This window comes from Antrostomus carolinensis, unplaced genomic scaffold (assembly GCF_000700745.2).
Source record: "Antrostomus carolinensis isolate BGI_N321 unplaced genomic scaffold, ASM70074v2 scaffold1190, whole genome shotgun sequence".
Taxonomy (NCBI): domain Eukaryota; kingdom Metazoa; phylum Chordata; class Aves; order Caprimulgiformes; family Caprimulgidae; genus Antrostomus; species Antrostomus carolinensis.
The window spans coordinates 89,449-110,743 of NW_010286239.1; the positions used below are offsets into that span (position 1 = coordinate 89,449).

Here is a 21,295-nt window from a genome sequence, read left to right on the forward strand (position 1 = left end):
AATGTTGACAACAGCAGTTAACTGGAGGCAGCAGGGCTCAGGAAGTTAGGTTAATATTCCTTAAAATCCTGTATATACTCTTGGGTGCTGCACCTTCTCCAACTTATTTGAGAAATGTTAGCCACAGCATCTCAAACAATGTTTTGAAAAATGTCAGGTTTTGCTGTAATTTTAACTTTGATGTCTGGTTTCAGGGACAACTCTTCTTAATAAAAAGAAAGAAAAGCGGTCGGTATATTTCATTGCATTATCTTTACTATTTCTTTTGCTTTTATAAGCAAATTCTGTTTCCTCTTTTCCATTGTTAGAGAGGTTATAATAAAATTCAGCATTGATTTATTCTGGTTTCATTTTGTTGAATAAAACTGAGGTAAAGGGATGATGAAAGACATTCATAAGGATTGAATTCTGAAAGCTGGAAGGGAAGTTATTAACAGTTTTGGTTCTCATTGTTACTTTGGGGTCTATTTGTGCTCAGTTGGTGTAATCCATCCAGTTCTGCATCACAAAAGTAGCAAGCAGAATAGAATCAGAAATTACAGGAAGACTTAAACTACCCTTTTATCTCTGGAGGTTATCCATCCCGTGGTTTGATACATATTGGCAGAATAATGTGAGTAATTTCAGAGTACCTCTGCTCTTGTCCTGACTTCTTTGTGCATGAATCAAGAACTTTGCCTTTATGACAATTAATCTAGAACTTCTCAAAAGCAGTAAATTCACACAGAGCCTAAATCTCTCTTGCAATAAAAGCTCTTCACAGTGTTCCGGCAGTGTAAAAAGGACTTAAGGTGTTCATAAATTATTTTTTTCTTTTGCTTCATAGCAGCCAGTCTCTATGTAAAGAGAGTCTCTCTATGTAAAAAGCCAGAATAGATGAGAATTTTGGTTACACAATTTTAGCAATTAAACTGCTGAAAAATCTTTAAGATGTGAGCTAGGGATGCCCTCAGGTACTTTTGTATCATTAGGAAAATATGTGTCAGTGAGTAGAGAGTGAGTAGAATTGTAAAAACAAAACAAAAAAAGCCGACCCCAAAAATGTATTAGAGAAGAAGTAGGAAAGTAGAGATTTACAGATGTAGGGGAAAATGTACAGAAATGGAGAACTAATACCATGAGACATTGGTTTTGGCAATTCTCAGAATAATTTGAGTAGCACGTTCTTTGGGCAATAAATTCTGTTGTGAAAAGATCTTCTCACTATGTTGGTTTTGCAAGTGTCTTCATATTATGAAAATAATAGTATGCACAAAGTCTGCTGTTACAGATCTACATTTCTATAGATGTCATGAAAATTGGACAGTGTACCTGAGAGCTTTAAAAAGACAGCACAAAAAGGAAAAAAAACCCCTAGTAGTTAATATGTTAAGAAACCTGACAATATTTTGAGATTCCAACTCACAATTTTTTGAAATGTGGGGTTGAATGCTGCATCAGTCCTCATAGTGTCTGTATCTTTCTAGATGCTCTTTGGAGTGAACTCCAGAAAAGGATTTATGATTGGGGCAGGGGGGCAGCAGACTCAATGTCATGTGATTGCTTACGAGGTTTTGCCAGGGTGGCACCTGGCTCAATTTTTGGTTGATGGTGTTTACTAAGATCCTGTGAGTATTTGGTCATGTGGATTTAACAGAAGGATTAACATATAGTCTGGAAAGACTTTAAGGAGGAAGGTGTTTTCTTACCTCTGTAGTTGTGGATGAGACACAGAACTCTCCTAATATATTTTGTAATTTTCAACATTTTTACATCTTCTAATTTCTAAAAGCCCATCCCTGAAGACAGATATGCGTAACTGAAAGTTATAGTGGAGTTCTGTTTTGATTACTCCAACAGAATATGATATATCTTGGCTTATCCATTATTAACAGATTATGTCTGTTATTGGCAAAACTTTTACTGCTGTTTTCTCACTTTCGTACTGCAGTGCCTACATATTCAGAACATACTCTGAGTGCAATTTTTTTGTGCTACTGAAGCAAAAATTGATAACTGCTGATAGACATCTCTAATGTAGTCAGAAATGAAGTACCTTATTATAATAAAAGCATAAAATGGCTAATATAATAAGTATTTTTTTATAATGTGGTTCTTTATCACAGTATTGCTTTGGCTTTCTCTGCAATTCGACTCCTCCAAGATGCAAAAATATTTAGGATGGAAATGAAACATTTTCAAGAAGAAAAGGATGACAGGGAGCGTTTGGTATGTGTGCATATTTGTTTTAAAGTACTGTTTCTTAGTATATGAACTCTTGTATTAAATGTTGTGTGTTTTTAAGAATACTAGAACGTAGCAGTCATCATCATTACATGGTTACCATTACCTTCGGGAGAAAATGTTGTATGACATGCTTCAGTTACCTGCTTGCCTATAGTATATTCAATATGACTATAATCATCATTTTAATTTGTATGTGGTTAGGAATTACAGTTTTTATTTGTATACTCTCAAATGCCAGCATTTAAAATCTCCTTTTGTTTTAAAAAAACTCCAAACAAAGAGAAAGTGGAAAATCTTGTATTGTTCAGTTAAGGTATTTTAGTTTTTTTTGATTGAAAACCTACTTCAGAGTATCCTCTTTCAAACAGCCAAACAGACCAGTTCACATCATTGCTGTGTTCTAAATTTAGCAAGATTTCAGCTGACTTATGTTGTCTAATACAAGATAGGGATACTGACCTATACTTCGGAAAGCCAATGCACAAAACCTATTGGTAATACCCCACACAGTCACTCTAGAGCTCACAGTAAGTCAAACTGCCTCACGCGGCCAGAGCAGTTGAGCAGTGAGGCCAGATTTTGTAACATGCACAACGAGACTGGACTTTCTTGCATGCAGTGTAATTATTCTCTGTCTGTGTTGCATATCAGGGTCTTCTGTCTTTCTGCACTTGCTCCTACATTTTCTTAGGATTGCCCTATAGCCAGTAATTGAGTTTTGGCGATTTATTTTTCCTCATTTGCATCAATGCAAGTCATTCATGATGATTTTTTATATAAGTAAAACGCAGGTGGCGCTGTGTCCATTTTTTGCTTGCTGGAACAAATCTCTAGAATATGGACTATAGAATTTTAGTAATAGCAAAACTGTTTATAATATGTGAAGATGGCACAGGCACTTGAGCTGAGAATTCTCCCAAACTTGTCCAGTACTATATTCCATTAATATTTGTATCTAATCACCAGAAACTCTAAAAGCTAGAAATCAAAAATTTAAAATTTCTTTCTAATCACTACTAAAGTACTAGAACTTGATATGGATCTTGCTTTACAATTAGACTTCTGTGTGCCTTAGAGTTTTGTGTAATGTTTCTGTTTGAGAGGAATAAAGTCCAACCTGTTAGAATTATTCTCCATGACACAAACAGTATATGGTTATATTTAGGATTCTCCCATAAAAGTTGGTTCAGTTTCCATTTGTTACAATTATTTTCTTCTGTAGATTAAAATGTAAATAATAAATGGACCCCTGTTATGAAAAAAAATGTATCTACCCTTCAAATAAATTTCTGCTTATAATTATGTGATTATTTGTAATGTATTTGTATTAATTTGATTTATTTTAGACTGATGCTGCACTGTTGCTTTGTTTGTAGTAAAGTAGTTTACTCAGAAAGTAATATTTCTCTTGCTTTTGGAAATTGTTAGGACTCTTATGTTGAAGATGTTCAACTGCCTCACAATATAAGGGCACAAGATCATATGAGCATACATCTGTGGCTAAGATGTCGTACAATGTTAGTGACTGGACTAGTAACACAGATACATGGCGCTGGTGATATGAAAGGTATGACTCTGTTTTGGTTTAGACTTTAGAGTATAATGGGCAAGTGAGCCTATTCAGACACAATTCTTATTAATAAATAAAAAATATTAACATTAATTCTGGAGCTGTATTATCACTCAGCAATTATTTGCATTAAATTCATCCAATGCAAAAAGAAAAATATATTTTTGAGTGCAATCTCTCCCTAGAGTATGTAAACACAAAGCATTATATTAATGGTCATTTAATGATCATTATCTTTTGATAAATCACAATATTCTAGCGTAATTAAGTTAAATAAGTATGCTTCTTTTAAAAAACCACTGTTGCTACATACTTCTAGTTTTAAAATTCTCAGAAGTTTTTTTTCACTTTTTATACCTACAATAAAGGAAATGTTCCTATATATATCCTAAAAATATTCCTGTTTCTTTTTTTAAAAAGAATTTAAGTGAGATACTACAACATACATTTATTGCAATTTAATTATGAATAAAATGTTTTCATTCCTCAGTTCTACAAACTTCTTATAAACTCTGATGCTCACTTAAGTGTCAAAATCACAGTGTAAGACTGTAGCCAAACTCTGATTTAATCTCTTCTGGATAATTCCAGGGAAGTCTGTATTTTGAAATGATAACTAAGACCAGATTTTTTAGTATGTAGGATATGTTTTATGGCTGAGAATGACATCTGATATACAAAATCTAATTATTTATGCTGGTGGCTTACATAAAAAGAATGTATTTGGATGAACTTAAACCAAGTGCTGTTTAAAAATTAAAGGGTTTTTCTTTCTTTTTAAAGTAAATTGGGCACAGAGTCGATGAAATGGTAAATGTGGAATCTATAGTGTCAGATTTTCTGTAACTTTCTATTGTATTTTTACTGTTCATATATTATCTTCTTTTAGAAAATGATGTGGCTGAGCGCAGAAGTGTGATAAAAGAAGTAATATTAGAGGCAGAAGCCTTTGGTGATATTGAGACTCAGGCTGAAATGATGGTGCAAGCTGCTATTCTTAACCTGCAAGAAAAACGTCCCGTGGCAGGCATTAAACTCCTTTTACAGGTTTGAGCACAAAGGAGAGACTGTTTGCTTTTCTTGCTTTTTTCATGTAGTCAGAAGAGCTGATGCCAGCACGAAATAAGCTTGAATTAGTGCCTCTAAAATAGATTTTTTTTTTCACTTTGTGTGATTTGTCCTCATAAACAGACAGCAAAAGTAGTAACTAGTTTGGTTTATGTTGTCTATGTCCAAACAGAATATAATCGCTTTACTCCAAGAGGATACATTTATTTCCCCTCCAGCTTCTTTGACTCTTGTGAAAAGTATGCTTTTACTGGCAGATGTACTAACACTGCAAACAGTAGAGGATACAGAACATTGCTCTTCTACAGTGGAACGATTAAACCTACTAATTTTGGCACATGAGCTTACCATTAAAGCAGTGAGTATATGTTGTTGATTTCCACAGCATTTGCAAATCCTTCCAACAACCTTAATTATCTGTTCTGGAAGCTATTTTAATAATTTATTAAAAAGGGTGATTCCTATTAATTAGTCACTTTTCCCTAGATTACATGGTGTAAAGAAGTAATTCATTTTACCATACTTATTTATGCATACTCATCATCCATACTCATATGTGTAGTCTGATATTTTAATACAATTTAAAAAGATCGAATACTTGCAAAATGTACATTCATATATGAAAACTGAAATAGGTAGTTTGACTTTTAAAAAGATGTGGAACACTCACATTTTCCATTTAAAATGAGAGGTATGTTTGTACTCAGCACCTCAGGGAGGATGTATATATCATAAAATTCATAACTCTTGAGCATCCAATTTTAAGAATTTAGCTTTGCATTTTAACTTAGAATAATTTGAATTAAAAAATCTATATAAAGTAGCATATTATTTATGATGTTTTAGACTGACAGATTGTTACAATCAGTATGAAGAAATAATTTCAATGTAAAAATTTAAATATGCAATAAAAAAAAAAAATCTAAAAACATGAAATCTGAGAGAGGAATGTATAGTAACAAACCATTTACCCATTTGGTGATCCAGAAATAGATATACACTTCTGCAGTCCCTACCTGTTCTTGATACAGTTTATAAAGAAGAGCTTTTGGATCAAATTCTTTTCTCTATTTCCTAATACAGAAGTTTAATCCATTTAAATATTTGTTCCCCCAAGTAATAAAGAATCATATGAGTCAATTCAGACTCACTTCCACTTGTGAGACTTGCTAGCCTTCAAGAGACTTCCCTTGTTCTCATCACCTTATTTCCATGAATGAGAAGTTGGACTGGGCCATACATGTTATTTTCTTTTTCGCTTCTGGCCTTTGTTGGATGTCAGGTTGCTTTGTAGAGGTGACAGTTTCTTTCTAGGGTTTGGGTTACTTGGGAGATCTATTTCTTAAAGACTGCTTTTAGGGAGTTTGCTTTTAGAGAGCAAAGCCTAACATTAATGAATTTGATCAAGAGCTTATGGAAATTGTTGATTTGCTACCAAACTCCTCTTCAAAGGAGAGAATTACAAACTGAAGTAAAGGAGTTTGGGAATATCAAGCCCTTTTCTAGTGCTCTTTTACAAGACACCTTTGAGTTCCAGGGTTTTGCAATACCTAACTTTTTCAAATTGTTATTTAATTTGCTGTCTGTAACTTGATTTTACAAAGCATATTCTTTTCCTAGATTTTTGTTTGTGGAGAACCCATTGAACAGGAAATAGAAGACAGCACATTGACTTGTCTGGTCCTACCTACAAAAAATATCTACTTGCCACATATCAACTTGCTAGCCCAAGTCAAAATGAGAATCGGTAAGAGAAACGCAAGTCATTATTATTTTTATTTTTTCATTAATTTTCATTCATCTTTTATGCAACAGCAGATAAACTGCATCAGAAGTGAATGTAGTAAACAAATTGTTTTCATTATACAAATAGAATATTTTGAAAACCAACAGTAGATGCCTGTTTGGCTCCATGCAATCTGTATAAGCAAGGTACAATGCTTATGGGAATTATAATCAACAAAGCCTTAAATATTAATGTTATAACTTGATGAAACTAATGGGAACTTCAGTTTTTTAAAGTGAAAGTTAAATATACTTTTTCAACTTCTGTACAAAGCATTCATTCTGTGAAAACTTCTGGTATATGTTCCATCTCTCCGGATGCAGTTATATAGGAACTAATGATATCAAATCATATGGGATAACAGTGATAATTCTCTATCCCGATAAAATAATTAGTGTCTGTTATTGTTGTCACCCTTTAATTTAAAAAAATTTGATAACTTTTTTTATATAGAAACTTGGAAATATGCTGAATAGTAATAGAAGATAACCTTTAAGATCTGTCTGAGATTTGTTGCTGTATAGCATATGTAGAGAAAGGGATATTGTCTCCATGTTCCTTCTGCTAAACTTTATTTGATGAATATCTGATTTATAATGGACTAGAAAAACTAGAAATCACTGCACTTTGGTTCACATTGTGGAGCAGCCTCGGAGTCTTCTGGATTCTTTGTCAGGAAGAAATGCTCCAGGAGCGCATCGGTGCACCCCAACCACTACTTTGCATTCAGCTTTTAGGACTAGAATAGAGGTTGTCCAAAGTAAACATTCTGAAAGGCATCTGCTGTGGCTGTAAGGTCTTCAACACCAGCTGTTTTGCTCTAGAGATCCACTCTTATTGTGCTTTATTGCTTGTAAGTGCAGACATCGCCAGATTCATAGTAATGGTCGTGTTTAACCAGTTCCCGTTTCTGAATCCACATTTTCAGTAAGAGCCTATGAATACAGATGAATATTGGGGAGTACAGTATAGGAGGTGTGCAATACATCAAAGAAGCCTTTAGAATTGCTTAGTACAAAAGGAGTTTGGGAATTTGGAAATGCTCAGAGGGGTTTAGGTTTTGCCTACAGCTGCCAGGTGAATATGAAATAGCTTATTGCTAGTCTTTCCAGAAAGGGTTGATTTGTATCACCTGAGCTTCTTTTGGATGGCCTAGGTAAACCTCAATGGCATCATAAAGTAGTGAAACAACATTATAGTCTTGTTTTTATATCCATTAATCAATCTGATTTTTGAGAATTGTAACAGTAAATAAGTAACAGCATTTGTTCTAAGCAAGTTGCATCTTTTTGCATAAATTGGTTTTGTATTAAATAATTTACTAAGAACTGTCTTTTTTGTTTTCCTTAGGAAACACATTAGCTGAAAAAGTAGCTTGTACATCTGCAAGAGGAGATCCACTGGAATGGCTACATGCTCTCAAACATTTGGAATCAGCATTGAAGCTTTGCAGAGCAGCTGCAAAAAAAAAAATAGATATGGAAGCTGAAATTCTTTTTCAAATAGGTAAATAAAACCCTGTTTGTACAACATGATTGCCTTCCTAGGCAATGTTATGCATGTGGCTTTTCTTAAGATTAAGACATTTTACTGTAAAAAAAACCCCCAGATTTGGATATTTCTCACCCTGTCTAGCTGCAGATCTCTCTCCTGTGTTTAGTGCCACACCAGCATAGTTCAGGATGCATTATGCAACAAATAATTTCAAAACTGCAGTATAGAATTCCTCCCACTTCTGTGTTATCAGGGATCAAACGGTATCGTCAATGAGATTAAGGACACTGTAGAAAGCTAATTAGCTTCTTTGCATCAGTCTGAACTAAAGATGAGAGGCTCGGAAAGTATTTCTAAATGATTTAACAAAGCTAATAAATTATACGGTGTTTGCATGCATTTGGATTTTAGTGTCAGCACGTTTTGCACCAGGAGGTGCTGGTTTGTTAGGATCCCAGACAGAAAGGCATTCAGATTCTAAAGTATCTCTTAAAATGCCATTTATTGGAGTTAACACTATAAAGAAAAAGAGGATAGTGTAAATAATCTCCAGGTTGTGCAGTATTGAATGGGCTTCCAATCAGAGTGTAGCGCAACACACAGATCGTGTCTGTGGAAAGGTTGCCTAATTTTGGTCTTTTGAGCTGTTAGAGAATTTTCTTAAAGAAAACAATTCTCTTCATCATTTCTACTGTCAAACAAAAAGCACGTTCACGTAAGAACTTCTTGCTGGACTTTTACAAAAAAGGCAAGGGGTGTAATCACTGGCACTGAGAAGATGCTGCCAACAAGTTCTTCTGTTACAGCCAACTGGCTATATTTATCCTGTGGCTAAGGGATGTGCACAGCATAGCACAGGCCTTAAGGCCACGCTGTATGAGTAGCACAGAACAGGGCTGGGCCTATGCATTAATCCCTCCATGTACAATGGTCTTCTAGTTAGGATCACTACACATTAGGAGTCATTGTGATTCCAAATTTTGATTATTTTAGCTACTCTGTGAAGTAATTTGCTATACAAGCATTGTGCATTACAGTTTAAACCAACTGGAAAAGGTTTTGCTTATCAGGAAGAGAACAGATAATGTATTATGTTATTCAACTTTCCTGGAGGGAATTTCCTTTTATATTTCTTTTTTAGGTAGGATAGAACGCCAGATAACCGAAGCAGGCAATAACAAGTCATGTCAAGCTGTTGAAACCCTGTTGGAAGCTATAAGACTCAGCCAGCAACATGACCAAAATTTTGAGTAAGAAACAAGCTATATAACCTTCAAAATAATTTTAATCACATGTGAATATAATATGTTGTCAATTTTCTGAGATTTGGTGTGGGACGTCTATTATGAAACATCTTTTATGTTTTGGAGAGTTTTCTTCTATTGCAGAAGAGCTACTGTATATTTATTCTTTTATTTAAAACAAATACTGAGAACATTTAAAAGCATATTTTAGACTATACAAAGTTACAGCTTTCTGTTCTATTTCCAAATTTGTACCCTCTCTGTCAACACCAGGAACAGAGCTATCAATTAAACAGGGGTTTTATTCGTATTTCAGAAGATGAGCTGCGGTCTGCCCCCTTACAGATAATAGAAATTCAACTTGAAAAGGTTAGCAGCCAGAAACAGTCAGAAGAACAGAGGCAGAAGGAGCACAGGAAATGTGTTTGTAACAGATATCAGGACAGTGACTTTGGCGTTAGTTATCAGCACAGGAGATGCTTGAAGAGCTAAGCCAAGCCAGCCAATAAATTCTGTCAAGCAGCTCTGATACATTGGACTTCAGGGTTTTTTTAGTTTCTTGACCAGTCTTAATGAATAATGTGCCATGTCTGTTTACGGACAGTGTAAAGGCAGCAATTTACCTTGCTTGCTTGGGTATTCTGTTACTTAAGTTAATGAACCAGAACTCTGAACACAGAAGCAGTAGCATAGTAATAAACCTCTACAAGCAGTCAGCATGATGGAAGATAGTGCAGAAATGGACTGTGGTGATGTTTTGTAAGTTTAATTTTGCTACACTTATTTAATTTGCTACCATCTTTCTAAAAGAATGTACAGCAACATTGATGGACCTTGGCTTTCTTATTTTAGAGAACTAAACATCCCGATCGCCTTTATACAAGCCCTCTGATATCTATGGGTTTGTTTAATTGAAGTTGTTTCTTGATGTCTAAAATCTTTTTTTGTGACCAAGACTAGAAAGTTAACTAAACTGTCACCAACTAAGTGTAGAACTTGCCGTCTTCCTACTTAATTAGCCCAATTTTGAACTGTTCAGCACTCTTAATTTTGTATTTTGCTTTGCACAAATCATACCAAAGCTGGAATTTATTGTACTATATAAACAACCAACTTTGTGCAATATGGCTCTGTCCAGAATAGTAACTGCATGAGCAGGAGTTTGTTGATGTGCTTAGGAAAACTAATTCATAGGGGAGATCTGGAGAGATCTACAGAGCCAGGAGGAACCTGCATAAAAAACCTGTTATAAACCTAAAGGGAATAGAAATTTTGGAGAAGTTCTCCAGATATAGTGATTTTCAGCAGGTCAAGGGAACTAATTCTGCCCCTCTACTCAACTCTGGTGAGACCCCACCTGGAGTACTGTGTCCAGCTCTGGAGTCCTCAGTACAGGAAAGACATGAACCTGTTGGAGTGGGTCCAGAGGAGGGCCACACAAATTATCAGAGGGATGGAACACAGAATCACAGAATCACAGAATGTTGGGGATTGGAAGGGACCTCGAAAGATCATCCAGTCCAATCCCCCTGCCGGAGCAGGAACCTAAACGAAATTACACAGGAAGGCGTCCAGGCGGGTCTTGAATGTCTCCAGAGAAGGAGACTCCACACCCTCCCTGGGCAGCCTGTTCCATGCCTCTGTCACCCTCACTGTAAAGTAGTTTTTTCTCAAGTTTAAGTGGAACCTCCTGTGTTCCAGCTTGCACCCATTGCCCCTTGTCCTATCGTTGGGCATCACTGAGAAGAGCCTGGCTCCATTCTCATGACACTCACCCTTTACACATCTATAAACATTAATGAGGTCTCCCCTCAGCCTCCTATGAAGAAAGTCTTAGAGACTTGGGATTGTTCAGCCTGGAGAAGAGAAGGTGCCAGGAAGATCTTATTGCAGTGTTTCAATACTTAAAGGAGGCTTATAAGAAAGATGAGGACAGACATTTTAATAGGACTTGTAGCAATAGGACAAGGGGTAATGGTTTTAAACTAAAAGAGGGTAGATTTAGACTAGCTATAAGGAAGAAATTTTTTACAACGAGGGTGGTGAAACACTGGAACAGGTTGTCCAGAGAGGTGCTAGGAGCCCCATCCCTGGAAACATTTAAGGTTGGACGGGGCTCTGAGCAACCTGATCTAGTTGCAGATGTGCCTGCTCACTGCAGGGGGATTGGACTAGATGACCTTTGGAGGTTCCTTCAACCCAAAGCATTCTGCAATTGATGATTCTATGATTTTTTGCCTGGTTATAATAGTACTGTAAAAACAACTGAAAGGCGAATGAAATATAGGAGGAGAATAGCAATTGGTGATGTTCTTGTCTGTCTGAAGATGTATTCTGGTAAAGAACTAAGAATGAAGAAACGAAGATCACTTCCCTTGCAGAATTACAGTTTTCTTCCTAAATGTTTGCAATTTATTTACGCAATATTTGTTGTCCATAATGCAAATTATATTTTACATACTCTTAAATCGATGTGTTACTTGTTAAGCATACCATAGGGATGTTTTAAATTCTCTAAGACTTTAAAACAGGATCACATGGCTTTCTGAAAGAAGATACACTTTAAGGAAATGATGAGGGCTGGATGAATGATTTATTTGGTGAGGCTGCCTGGCTAGTCTTATACAGGAGTCAGATTGTATTGTTGTAATGCTTACTTTGATAGTAACATTGATTGATCCTTTGTGTTGTTTGTTACAGATTAATAAGAAGATCATACCTTGAAATAGCACTATTATGTTTGCATTTTGCCACAAATAATGAGGATGTGTCACAGCCAGATCAGATGGTACCTTCTAAATCAAAAGTATGTTTTCTATCTTTTGGGTAGTGGCCTCTTCAAAGCAAGAAATATATTTCTGTTAAAATATTGTGTACCTTGCCAGACTATTACCTACAGTGACTTACAAATCGTACTGATCCTGAAAATCCTGATAGAAAAATCACAAAGAAATCATACAGTACAGCAGTGGAAGTTTATCGTTTGATGTTATTTCTCATGTTTATTGCATTGAATTATAATATTTAAATATTTTTCTGTATAAAATGGGAAGAAACAGAACCAACGGTCTTTAATTTCTGATTATGAACTAATAAATTTGTACCTTGGAAAGAAAACTTAACATTCAAACCTAGTTTTTAAGTGGTAAAACTTATACTTTATCAGATTTCAATTTTTCAGTACAAATATGAGTCACAGCGTGAGAAATATAGAAGGCTTTAACCATGTTAAACTGGCTACAAGCCATAGATTCAAACTATAATGTGTAACATAAGAGAAAAGAGGCAATTAAGGTTCCAGAAAATGGAAAATTATAGCACAACTGTATACAGTAGTGACGATAATATGAGCTGCTCTGAGAAAATTTTTACAGGAGCAGCCAATTAGTATGCTCTGGATATTTTTTTTTTTCAATTTTAGCAATTAACCCATGGATTTGCAGTCAATGCTGATTTTTACAACTTGCAAATAAAACAATAATTCTGTAAGTAGGAGGAGTTTTTTCTATCTTGAAAAGATATTTTACTATAATACATTTAGAATCCTAATTATGAACTGGTGTATAATTTTAGACCTTTCCTGGGGAACTGTCTTCTCCTGAGGAGGCTCTGAAATCAGAACGTTACAAAGTACAAGCCTGGATTGCAGTAAGAGCAGCTACACAGGTTGGTGCAATATTCTGAAGAGATTTTTTTTTTTTTTTTTTTTTTAAATTTCATCTTATGCTACTTACACAAGGAGTCAAGACAATGCAAACAAGACAAGAATTAAGGTTTCCTGAAATTTTTGGCATGGGTCTTATTTGAGGAAATTAAAATGGACACTGTCTGAGTAGTACATTTAATCTCTCTAGGACAGATCTGACTCTGTTTACCTCAACTTTGATGCAGTGCAAATAAAACAGCACACTGCCTGATAGTTCTGCACATGTATTTGACATGTGGGTAGACATCAGTGGCATTCAGGTGAGGATATCTGATTTGAAATCACTTATGTAGTAATTAAGCTGTCAGCAGTAATGATATATTGAAGCATGATATGTACCATATGTCAGAGAGAAATAGAATATTTTCCTGACTTTTAAAAATGTAGTATGTTGAGTAATTAGTTTTTGTCAACATCTTGCTACTCTCAGATTTTAAAATCTGTATAAATATTGTAGTGGACTGATTCTGAATAAAATAAATATTATTTTTAGGTCAGTGAAGCTGTGCTTGCTTCTCAGCTATTAATTGGAATAAAGAGCGTTAAAGAACACAGCATGAAGGACGCAGTGCAACAGAAAATACCAGTATTTGCTTCCATGGATCTTCTTGCTTCATACAGAGATTTCTTATCTGGTATTCCTTTATACCCAGTAATATTAGAACATTGAATAACTAATAAACTATATATGCCATGTACTCTAGTAATACATTTAATATCTAATTTTAATTTATGAAAAATTCTAAGTCATATTTGGAAAGTAAAAGCAAAATCCTCATTCTTCATATTAGTACAAAATATTGAGTAGACCTAATGGGTCTTTAAATATCAGCCCGTGCGTGCATTCGACAGGTTAAGAAAAATTGCATTGTTTCTTTACTGGGGTTCAGAAAGACAGAGTGCACATACTACCATATTTTTAGAAAAGAGATGGACTTTTGTCACTCCCAGACTTCTAGAGTAGGTCTTGGACCCCACTATCAGTCGTCACTGCTTTTCTTTTTCAAGCGCTGATTTAGAACAGATATTTTCCCTAGATATGTTAGCTTTTCCTTGGATATTTTCAGTTTTTCTTTTGATTTTGCAAAGACATGTTGGTGTTGAATAGCTTGTCTCTCCCTGCCCCACCCACACCCCAAAATACCAAACAAACACCAAAACCAACAAACCCAAGCTCTTACAAAGGTATTTGCCTGGGTACTGTATTCTAAGAGTCAAAGTCAGTATAATAAAAAAATTGTCACTGTCACTATGTTCCAATGGGTTATCATTTAGAGATGCTTCCATTAGCTTGGTAGAACATTGCCTTTGCCTGGTTTATTTCCAACTTTTTTCCTACATTAATTTTAAAACGAATGGGGTTGATGAAATGGAAGGTTTTGATTTAAAAAAAATATCAGTGAAACTAGGAATTATAGGATAATGATTGTCAGATGATAGTGATAAAATTTTGGTTCTATGGCTTAATTTCAGTCATCTCAAGTGATTGACAAAGATTTAATTGCTCTGCCTGATAGCTGCTGGCAAAGCTGAGCAATGTCTGCTTTACTCTACAGTGTTTAAACATATGTGTTTTGATTGGTTTATGAAAACAAGTGCTGTATGCTAAGACTTTCCATCAATCTGATTGTTTTGTACTAGCTCCATTTGCTTATAAATACAGATCACTTTTTATTTTAGCAAATGCAGCAGGTGTTTCTTCTGATAGTTCAGTTAGGCAATACATAGAAAAATAGAAAATGTAGAAAAGCAATAGTAGACCAAAATATATAAAGGTAAAATGAAATGGAAATGATCAGCACAGCATGCTTAAATAGTTTCTGTAAAACTATAAACAATATGACCATTTTAACTAAATTCTGTTTTACAATTGACAGTGAAATATCAGGAATACTGAAGACATTCACATTTTGTAGAAGCACACATAATTATTTTCTGGAAGTTTACTGTTAGGAATTACTGTAACATAATGTTTTTCAATTTTGAAGGAGAAACAGAACAGAAGAAGTGTGCAGGCTTTTGAGAAAGCCATGTACTAATACTGAAAAAAAAAAGAAAATTGAATGTAAGCAGTGATATAGTGATAACTGCACTGATTTTTTTCCCTCTTTTTGCATAAGTAAAACTTTTAGGCAAAACAAAAAAAAAATAAATTTTTTTTTAGTCCATAGTCAAGAACACATTTCATTTATAATGTGCTTAATATCTAAAAGGGTCTGGATTGAAGCTCACAGTAAAAATTTCAGAGTACCTAACTCTTCTAAGTTCAGGTCAATGTAACTGGGAAGTTCAACTGCTGTAGTTATGACTGATGACTCCTATTGTTGTTTCAATTTAGTAAATATCTGCTATTTCTATACATTGAACAATGTGTAAGAATTAGGTTTTTATATTTAAATTCAGAGAGAGAGAGAGAGAGACAGAGCACCTTGCTCTCTACCCCTTCTAGTTTCTTGCAAGGACCAGTCAGATTCCTGGCCATGATCTGAGAAATATTTTCTTTACTTGTTCAGCTAATATTAAAGCAGAATAGAAAGAATTTTCCTCTTCTGAAAAACACAACCAGGTTAACAAGTTACATTTTTAGTTACAGATTAGTCAATTCCAGCACAGTGCAAAAATAGCCTTTGAATTGCAGCCATTGACTTGATGTATATTGTTCAACTGTTATTGCATTTGCAGATGGATACAATGTTGTCTCTGAAAGTCCCAATACATGTTCTACTGAAAACAAAGAAATCATACAAGACAAGCAGAGCCAAAGTGAAGGAACAGAAAGTCTTGCCACTGAGGCCAGACAGAAGAAAGAGACAATAACATGGCTTCACTTACTTCACTACCACAGTTCTTTAAAACGACTTTATAACACAAACCTTCTATTTGGTATGAATTTTTTCTTCCGTCTATAAAGCTGTGATATTGTCCTTGGGGGCCAACAGCGTGAGATTCAAATGCCGTCATCTCAGTTCTTTTAAATTGTCTGAATGCAAAAAAAAATCTGTCAGTTTACGAGTGTTCTAAGTGAAGATATGACCTTTTTTCATAATTACTCAAAAACTTTAATGATACCAGGAAAAGCATCTCTCAAAACTTAATTGCTAGGGCTATATCTAAAGCATTTTAAAAAATCCCATAATCTATATTTATTTTTACTTCTAGATATATCACAGTTAAGTCACATCAGATATGAATCTGTTCAGTTTGGGAGCCTGTTTGTGAGAACTGAGTGCAGTATAAATGGGAAGGCTGAGCATTATTGAATGTGTTTTGACTAAAACTCCAGATGTCGTTGGTTTATTTAACTGTAAACAAAAGCTGGTAATAGATGGGACCTTTCAAACAGAGTAAGAATCCATTAATTTCAGGGCCCTAATACTATGCATCTGCATTTGATGGCCAACTGCTCCATATACAAGGGATGACCTGACAGGTGAGAAGGGAACTAGATTGTACCACGTAAGTGCTGCCTAGAGAGAAACTTAGCAACTCTGAAAATAATTTCAGAGAGGGTTGGGTTTTTTCCTTGCAGCAGCAGATGAAAGGGAAGTATTCTTTCCTTTCACCATAGAACTATAAGGACAGTAGGGTACCTGCAAGTAGGTACCAAAATGTGCATGTATGTCTCAGCTGTAGTTACCAATGACCAAGCTGAGGGGGTGACTCAGTTGATCAGCCACTAGCTGTCTAAATCAGGGTCTTAAGAGCTCTTAGAGCTTCTTTTGATTGTATTGAGTAAATATGCATTTATTCAAGCAGATGCTTAGACTTCTAGTGAACATACTGATGCTTACAGAGCTAAGTTTAAGGACCTAAACCTCAAAACTGAACCTCCCATTTTATGCTACTTCATAATGTCTAGACAGATCTCCAGTGAAAAACTGCAATACAAATAACATAACCCGTTGGAAATGCATTTATTTGCTATTGAATCAATTTACATATTTTACTATATCTTCAAAATTTATTAATATTTATTAGCTGTAGAAACATTACTTTTTAATGGCAAATGATGATGTAATAAAAATCTCTTTTCAAAGCTGCCCCTGACTCAGGACCTGGATCATTTTCTGCAAGAGATGGCCACCTTGGTTCTGTTTTTGATACAGGGATTGTTTTACGCATAGCAGAAATGCATTCATTTCTGAAAAAACATTTGCTTGAATATTCAATGTGTTGTGTTGAGAATTCCCCAGAAGAGCTACATGATGTAGAATTGCCATTGGGTAGGCCAGCTGATTCTTCAAAGGTACTTATTTTCTTTCTGATGCTTCGAAAATATGTATTATACTTGCATTTCACTCAGATTCTTGCTAGTTCCAATAGTGATATTTCTGAGAGCACTATAGAAGAATGAAATTCATTAGGGAGATGATCAGTGCAAAACCAAAATCCTGTGCAAGCAGTGAAGGATAGTTAACAAATGGAAATATCCTTGTGCTATTCATTCCTGCAAAAATTATCTCTATACCATGCCCAGTGTATTTAGACCCTAGAAAGCAGAATGATATTTAAGATTTCATTATTAGTTAATTAAGTTGGCTGTGGTATTTGGTAGGACTGAGGCTTTTAATCTTGTAGATCTCCGTGTTTCATACCAAAAATGTCCTGATGTTTTCTTTGTAATTTGTATGTACAAGCCTCTATATTGTTAATTTGGTCTATAATAAAAACATTATTTTCAAAAAAAGTATAATTCATATTTTATCAAAATTTGTTGAAGGCCTTGTGTGCCAATTTTTTTGACTGATTATCAGTTGGATAGAAAATCTTTTCAGATCTCTAGCACGTGAACAACCTATATGAGCTTTCAAATGTTGGCAACTCAGACTATATTACTCAGAGAAGTATTGAACTGGAATTCTGGAGTCTGTGCTGACCGTGGCATATGTATTGAATACTCAGTAGTAAAAGTCTTTGAAGATTCAATGTAAACATAATTGTCTTTAAAGTTTCTCCATCCCACTTCTCACATTAATAATTATCCTAATACTAAAAATTTAAAATGACAGGTTATTCTCTATTTTTTACCTATTATGTTCAGTCTTAGATGGAGGTGGGATCCTTGAGTGAGAACTTGTTAACTTATAAAAAGGAATTAAAATACTTTTGTGAAAGTAGCTCTTCTAGAGTTGGTGAACTTTCTGCAGTGTTGGAGAGCATATCATTACTCATTTCCCAACAAAGAGCTGACTGTGCCACTGAATAAATTGTAAATATATAGTATGTGACATTTATAACAGCCATCGTATATCAAAAAATATTTTACTCTGTCTGCTCTTCTTTTGACATAATTAGTATTACACTGTCCTAGAATAATAAGCTTCAGAGCTCACTGTCATGTTCGTGACAGGTGCAAGCTGCATAATCATGTGTTAGCTTCACTGTTGTAGACAGCTAACAAGCATAAAGCTCTTACTTTTTTTAATTCTAAGCTTCATTGATTTTATCACAACATTTTTAGAAGCTTTAACTATTCAGAAGGCTGTATAAGTTATTTTTAAAAAATGTTACTGTAATTTGATACTGGGATTTATAACAGTACAAATAGATACAATTTTTGAAGGAATTATTTTTACGTACAAGGTTATTTCACTTACATGTGTCTTAGTAATTCTGTTTTTGACTCTTGAAGTTTTCTTCAGCTCTGCTGAACAAAGCATCCAAATTACATTATGAAGGCTATAATTAAAATTGTGTGCCTTCTTACATTTTGCATGCTTGTTTTTTATTCCACTCCATGATCGTATGTAGGATTGGAAACACTTAACTAACAGTTTGTTGTTTTCAGGTTTTTGAGAAAGTTCAGTAAATAAATATTTATGTATGTAATTCAGCAACCATCCAGTTTGACAAGAGCAGTTGTAATATCCTTCCTCAAAAATATTCAGTGTGATGTAAATAACAAAACATGCAGTTCAGTGAAAAAGAAAACGTGCCGCATTATTTTTAGAAAGAAATACATATCATAAAATTTACTTTTAATAGCTCTAGTTCAGGGACATGGCATAAACTAGGTTGTTCATCCTCCATATATGTGGTTTTTCATGCTTTTATCCACTGTCCATGCTAGCAGGATAGTGGGTGATTCATTGCCAAAACTAGTCTAACATCCCAAATGTAGAAGATACTTATAGTAGGTGAGTGATCCATGCACACCTCATGGCACACCATGGGTTATGGCCACTGTTATCACTGCCTCAGTGTTTAGTCTATGTGGCATGGATCATCCACAGTTAATTGTCCCATGCCATACTGAAGGCATATCCATATGCTTGAATGCATGACTTTAGCATGCATGACTTCATCTTTATCTTAACTTCTACCATATTTTGATGTGGAATGGGAACTGGCTTTATGAAGTAAGATTATGTCACTGTGAAAAATGCATCCTCTGCTCACCTGGATTTACTGCCCTGTATCAGTCATGAGCTGTATTTTCTGAAAATAAAATGAGTAAAATTCTCCATTTTTTTTCAACAATGAACGTTCAAAATGAGGAAAGAACTGGCTCCCCAGGCAGCTGTTTTCAGTGTCTACATGTTGGAATCAATGATGGAGACACTAACAAACTTTTCAATTAGCTTCAGCAATCCCCCAGAATATCATTGTTTGGCCTCTTCTGTTCTTTGCAGATCTACTACTTAGCAGGGACAGAGCTGGGTTTTCCTTTAGTAGTTAGAATAGTGCTGTGTTTTGATTTTCAGCCTGGGATTTCTTATGAAAGAAACACTGATAACATACCAGTGTTTGCATTTTTGTCACTGGAAGTGAAGGACTTTGTGTTTTGTTAGTCTACAAGCGCAAGATCTAAGGAGGTGAGAAATATTTAAATTAATAAGCTAAACTGGTATTTGGATATGGCAATGGGATATTCCATATCATATCACACCATGTGCAGTATATTAGTGAGGGGCTCTTCCTCTTTAGCTCTCTCTTAGTTTCAGGTTGAGATTGTCACTCCTCTTGGGATCGTTATCTGGGAACAGGCCGGGTGGTGAGCAATTGCACTGTGTATCACTCATTTGCATATTTTATTACTATTATTATTATCATTACTATTTTAATATATTATTATTTTAAGTTTCCTTTTATTTCCATTATTAAATTGTTCTTATCTCAACCTACCAGTCTCCTTACCCTTGTTCCCAGTTCTTTGCCCTGTCCCCTGGGGTGTGGGGGTTAGTGGGTGAATGCCTGTGTTGGCTGTTAGCTGAGTGCTAGCCAGTGAAACCACCACAACTACTTTACAAAGTAGAAATGGTATGGTGTTATTCAGCCTTTACATCAAATATTTTACAATTTTATAAAAGGCTTTTATTCATAAATGAAGGTTGGTTGACAATATTCCTCCATTGCTTCACTGGTAAATGACGGCCAAACAGTAACTATTTGATGAATAGCCTGCTAATGTTCCGTGTATATTTTAGTAAATATGACGTATGGCAAATCCTCACAAATTAAGTGTCTGAATTTTCAATAGGTATCACCCTTTGTCAGTTTCACAGCTAATGAGAAAACAAATAGGTAAACACAAATAAAGCATTAGTCTAACATTCAGATGGCTTTATTTTAATTATCAATATGTATAGCAGACAAATTAATTCTTCAGACCTAAATTTTGTATGGTCAGCATGTCAAATAATATATTTCAGCAAAAACCATAACACCATAAAGAAGATAAATCAAATGCAACAGTCATTGTTACTGTAGATGTCTCTAAGTCAGCCCAGAGGTCCTTTGCATTACCTGTAGTGTTTCATCATGTGAACTTGGAAAAGCCTTAACTTGGTAAAATGTTAAATGACACATTTTAAAATTACCCATTTATCTAAATAAGCATATATTAGTTCAGGAGTGAAAGTCATTCTGATTGTAGCAGACAGTAGATTATAACAGATTTTGCATGTTACACTAGAAAAAAGTTAATAATTTTCTTTTGTGTTTCAGATGTCTGTTGAAATTACTGGAATTACATCAAAGATGTCACGTGTGAGAATAGCTTCTCCGGTTTCTGTCATCACAGAAGCAGACAGTCAGACAGAGAGCAGGGCAGCAAATGCTTCAAATAAGGAAATTAATATTCAGTGGTACATTCCTTCTCTGGGAAAGCCATTAAATGATGCAGAGACTAAGGTATAACTACACCAAAGCAGTTCCTTATTGGAACAAATTAAGTCTTCTTTCCAATGAATATTTGTGTT

General features: G+C 34.9%; 1 protein-coding gene across 1 annotated transcript in view; it reads left to right on the forward strand.

Moving 5' to 3' along the window:
- The window catches only part of CFAP54 (cilia and flagella associated protein 54), a gene marked incomplete at its 5' end in the record, with an annotated part of 112,992 nt that overhangs the window by 84,446 nt on the left and 7,251 nt on the right, over positions 1-21,295 (forward strand). The window contains 13 exons of the mRNA XM_029086100.1: positions 2,106-2,208; positions 3,655-3,793; positions 4,686-4,843; positions 5,037-5,222; positions 6,485-6,611; positions 8,001-8,156; positions 9,286-9,394; positions 12,089-12,194; positions 12,962-13,054; positions 13,588-13,729; positions 15,777-15,977; positions 17,132-17,340; positions 21,042-21,227. Of these exons, the coding sequence (XP_028941933.1) occupies positions 2,106-2,208; positions 3,655-3,793; positions 4,686-4,843; positions 5,037-5,222; positions 6,485-6,611; positions 8,001-8,156; positions 9,286-9,394; positions 12,089-12,194; positions 12,962-13,054; positions 13,588-13,729; positions 15,777-15,977; positions 17,132-17,340; positions 21,042-21,227 (1,915 nt within the window). The remainder of the gene's footprint in view (positions 1-2,105; positions 2,209-3,654; positions 3,794-4,685; positions 4,844-5,036; positions 5,223-6,484; positions 6,612-8,000; positions 8,157-9,285; positions 9,395-12,088; positions 12,195-12,961; positions 13,055-13,587; positions 13,730-15,776; positions 15,978-17,131; positions 17,341-21,041; positions 21,228-21,295) is intronic.